This window comes from Notothenia coriiceps, unplaced genomic scaffold (assembly GCF_000735185.1).
Source record: "Notothenia coriiceps isolate Sejong01 unplaced genomic scaffold, NC01 NC01_scaffold00000339, whole genome shotgun sequence".
NCBI classification, from domain to species: Eukaryota; Metazoa; Chordata; class Actinopteri; order Perciformes; family Nototheniidae; genus Notothenia; species Notothenia coriiceps.
Window position 1 is genome coordinate 23,499,863 of NW_011333040.1, and position 4,775 is coordinate 23,504,637.

Consider the following 4,775-nt stretch of genomic DNA (forward strand, 5'->3'; position numbering starts at 1 on the left):
AGGAAGATGCGTAATATGATAGAAAGCTCCAGAACACCAACTCATCGGCCCTGTGGTGAGATTTAATTGTACACATATAGGATAAACTAATATTTCTTAAAGTAGTAGCAGAAGAATTTGAAGAATTGTAATGGTTTTAGGGCAAATAGCTGTCACATTGCCTTAAAAGACAATGACTTGCTTTGTTACGTTGTTATTCTATGTGTATATATGGAGGTGTGTGGCGCAGTGGATTGTGCGTTGGTGTTCGGATCAGGGGGGCACAGGTTCAAACCCCACTGCAGTCAGCATGTCGTTGCTGCAGTGGGGTTTTTGCTCCTGTGGGGATTGTCCACAGTATTGAGTATGTAAGTCTAACAAGTAACATGTAATATAAAATGTATCATGCAGCAAAGGGAAATAATGGAGCCATTTTAAAAATTGGTAATAAATGCTGCCACAGCAACAAAACAAAGTGTAGATAGCACAGTATTATATCATACAGACTAAACAAACCAACAGGTAGAGTAAGTCTGAGGGAAAGGGACAGGTGATGAAAACATCTTACGTCGCTCTCTATCAGGTTGAACATGCTCTGCTCAGCGATCTCCTTGGAGTCGTCAAATTTCTCTAGGGCCTGCTTGAGCTCGTCGTCTGTGCATTTGCCCTGGCGCTTCTTCTTATAGTCAAAGTCCAGACGACGACCCTCCATCTTCTTCAGGTGATGCTGCAAATGGAGGAGAGTAAGGAAATACATATGAGTCACAGATCAAGAGATTTCTGAGGTAACTGCTTGTTTTTGCATCCGTACCTGAATCTCCTTCAGATCCTTTTCGTGGAGGTTCTGCATCGGATCGATGAAGTTCTGCTTGACCTCTATGTCCAGAGCGTCCTTCACCTCTCCAAGCTCACGCATGGCTTCCCCAGCTTCAATCAGAGCACCGCCTGAAAAGTAAAGACTCATTTAGACACTGACACAGAACACATATATATTACAGTCACTCTCTCATTCGAATCCACAGACAACTTTGAAGCAGGTATTTCTCTTTCATGCCACCGCTGGTGAACTAAATAACAACTTCATGCAGAACAATAGGCTCATGCATATTTAATAACTTTGTTACGAGTCCTTGAGGGAACAAAGTGGTGCCACTTTGTTCTAGTGAAGCTAAACAAAGAGTGTTATTCTCTCTGCGAGGAGCTTTCATGTGCTGCTGCTCACCGAAGTTAGACTCCTCTCCGAGCTCCCGGCCAAACCGCTGCATGGACTCTCCCAGGATGGCCTCGGTCTGCGTGTAGCCCGGACCCTTCTCCTGTCCCCGCATACGGGACATGGAGTTTATCATGCTCATCTTGGCTCTGGTGGCTGTGAGGAAAGAGCACTAATGAAACCAAACACCACTGCTACCAGATTTAAGATTCAAAGGCTTTATTGTCATATAAGAGCTACAGTGCAGTTGTTGGAAATGAAAATCATATAATATACTTGAGACCATAAGAAATACTATTATAATATACAGGTGCAAATAAAATGCAGCAATAAGTAAGCTATGTACATGTCAGACAGAATAAGTTAAAACAGAACATTGAGGCTATGTTTTAAAACGATGCCTAAAAAGTAAAATATTCAAAATGTTTGAAGTCATTTCTTAGTCTGACTGTGTGTTTTGATCCATACGGATAATGTATGTGATGGGACACCTTGTGTAGCATAATGTCTGAACATATTTAGTTTGTAGACACAGTTTAAAAGGCTATTGATCATCCAGAGGAAACCTTTTACATCAACTCTGTCTGATCACACTCATTGATGCCAAACAAGTCAAGCTGCTCTGTATCAAACCTCGAACCTGACTATAAAGACTATAAATGAATATGTGAATATCATAGGTGAATATAAGTGAATATAAAACTAACTTCATCCTGGTGGTTCTCTGTGTGTACAGAGGCTGCAATTCCCTCTGACACCTTTACTTAACTGTGCCTGACTCAGCCTTTTCCCTCTGCCTCAGGCTTTCTTTTTGCATGCTGTGCTGTTAAATTACCACAAAGCTTAAGTAGTGAAAGATGTGTTCAATCTGTAAATCACACCTGCTGAGCTGAATCACACGGGTCCAAAAATATCTTGTTTTCAATTAAATTAAATGATTATATGACAGTTAAAACAGTCCTCAAATCTGTGTGTTGGCGTAAATGGTACATGGTGTATTTTGGGAATGTTTTTTAGATCTTCTTTTATTACTATATTAATAACTTTTAGGAGAATAGCCTAACGTCTGACACGATAAATCACAGTGTCATCCTGCCTGTCATCACCTGGGTTCGGCTGCAGATACTCAGTAGTCTTAGTCATGATGTCCAGCACTGCCCGAGCGGTGGTGTCCATTTTCTGTAAAGCAGAATGTAAAACAACATGTAGAGACAGAGACAAGCTGCAGCAGTAACAGTTGTCTAAAAAGACGGTGGTAGAAACACAAACAGGTAATGGCTGAAAGCATTGTGGGAGAATAGAGACAAATTCCTTTATGCATGTAGCAGTGAGAGAAACACCAGATAAGAGAAGGTGTTGTTTTGTTCTGAAGTGTGAGAGAGGCGGGCAAAGCGAGAGCTGCCTGTGATGTTCTTGTTTAGTGCGTAGAGACTCGAGTGCTCCCAGCAGCTCTGCAACACTCAGCCTCTCTCTCTGCAGCACACTGCAACCACTGAGACACACACGCAGCATCACGTATAACCATACAGTCCGTGGTTAAGCACACATGCACTGACATGACAAATGATATTAAGCAACCAGTCATGCCAACATTAATTACACTGTAATCTGAGTTTTTTTTATTTGAACTGTATCGTCATACTATATCTTAGATATTTTATTTAAGTGTATTTGAAGTGTACTAAGTATTATGTTCTTAACCTGTATTTAAATCAGGCTTTGTAATTATTTGAGTGACCGAGATCATGTAGTGTATTTCAAGTGTACTATGTATTAATTTATTGAGCTGTACTTAAATCAGGTTTTTAAATGGTTTGACTGATAGAGATTATGCAATGTTATTATTTGTTTATTGATTGTTATGAACCTGCCTGAGGACCACAGATGGAAATTAGCTATAATCTGGCATATTGCATCTCTTCTCTTTGCTGAGATTAATGTATTTGTATGCATGGTCCTTCTATAAATAAATACATATATATATTTGTGGTGATGCTCAAAATACACAAGTACTCACATTTACACATACATAAAGATAATATGGCTCAGAAATTGATTTGATTTGATGTGGGCCATCAATGTGTGCGAGCATTCACTGTTGACTCCCCATTAAGAGCAACAACATGTGTGCAATTTATTAATATTTTAGATTTACTAAAACTGTGCTGAGAAATCTTTCTGATGGTTCTTTGCGTTTGATCTTCTAATAACTTGTAAGCAGTTTTCCAACATGACAGCAAGTGATAAACACAAGTCCAACAAGATTTGAAAGATCTTTATGTAAACTAATAACAAGACAAAGCGTGTGTTTTCTTTCCTAAGCGATAATGCAAAGATTTCAGACTTGCCTTCTCCATTTCAGTGAAGTCGTCATCGAGCTTCGTTCCTTCTGCCCCTCCAACTTTCTCACTCACTTTCTGCAAAACAGAACAAACACGTTTGTTAGAAAAGCTTGAATCCGCTTGACAAAATGATGATGTGAAAATATGAAACACTGCAAACTCCAGAAAGGTTAATCCATTTCTGCAATGCTCAAAACTGAAATGAAGTCGTGCCAAAGTATCATCAAAAGAACTTCATCTTAAATATCACACATACTCTGCAGAGATCCAACAAATAAAGAAAATCCCTTTGATCAGAAATTGTACGATTCCTTTCTGAGACTGTGTCTGTTCAAATGGAAATGCTTATATAATTATATTATGTACGCACACTGGACTGTAGTCTGACACACAGGTTTATGAGATAATAAGGAACTAATCAGATGTTGCCCTTTATTAAATGACATGCTAAGTGACTCGACACAAGAAAGTGGTTTCCCCCGTCAGCATGTGCAGAGTGAATCAGTGTGTGAGCAGCAGGTCACAGGCTCTCTACTAAGATAATGTCCGACAACACACACACACATATCAGCCTGACCTTGTGCTTCATAGAGCAGAAACCCATTTCATTTATGATTATACTTTGATGTGAGCCTCACCTCTCACTGCATCAACACCGGTGCTCGCAGATAAAACAACGCAAGTGTCACTTCACATCAGTGTTAATGATCTTAAGGAGGTTTGAACGGACAAGTGTGTGCGTGTGTGTGTGTGTGTGTGTGTGTGTGTGTGTGTGTGTGTGTGTGTGTGTGTGTGTGTGTGTGTGTGTGTGTGTGTGTGTGTGTGTGTGTATGTGTGTAGAACTGCCACACTATTATTATAGCAGAATATATTTATTTCAAAGGTAGAGAGCCCTTACTATTAAACAAACACTGTCTTCTTGTCTTGCTCAAATGTCATGTCAAGTTCTGGGCGGTACAGACACATATTGAATGTTTTTATCTAAGAATGGTGCATTTGAATTGTTTTTAGACGACTAAAGATAGATATAAGGTTCAGTATGAAATAAAGTAAAAATAGAGATGTTTGTATAGCAGAAATATGCTTTCACTTCTTATTCATCCTGTGAAGCCTCAGATAAACTCCTCATGGATATATTCCATATATATATATGGCATAAAGCATATTCACAATAGTTCACAATAGTGCAAATACCTCAATGATGCAACTAAAAATGTAAAGTAGTAAAATAAACTGTGCACATA

General features: G+C 39.2%; 1 protein-coding gene across 1 annotated transcript in view; it reads right to left on the reverse strand.

Annotated features, from left to right (window-relative positions):
- sh3gl2a (SH3 domain containing GRB2 like 2a, endophilin A1) overlaps positions 1–3,605 on the reverse strand; it is a 10,187-nt gene extending 6,582 nt beyond the window's left edge. Inside the window, exons 1-5 of the mRNA XM_010779435.1 lie at positions 3,538–3,605; positions 2,296–2,368; positions 1,202–1,345; positions 791–924; positions 548–706 (exon numbers count right to left, since the gene is read on the reverse strand). Of these exons, the coding sequence (XP_010777737.1) occupies positions 548–706; positions 791–924; positions 1,202–1,345; positions 2,296–2,368; positions 3,538–3,546 (519 nt within the window). The 5' untranslated portion in view covers positions 3,547–3,605. The remainder of the gene's footprint in view (positions 1–547; positions 707–790; positions 925–1,201; positions 1,346–2,295; positions 2,369–3,537) is intronic.
- Positions 3,606–4,775: the final 1,170 nt, after the last annotated feature.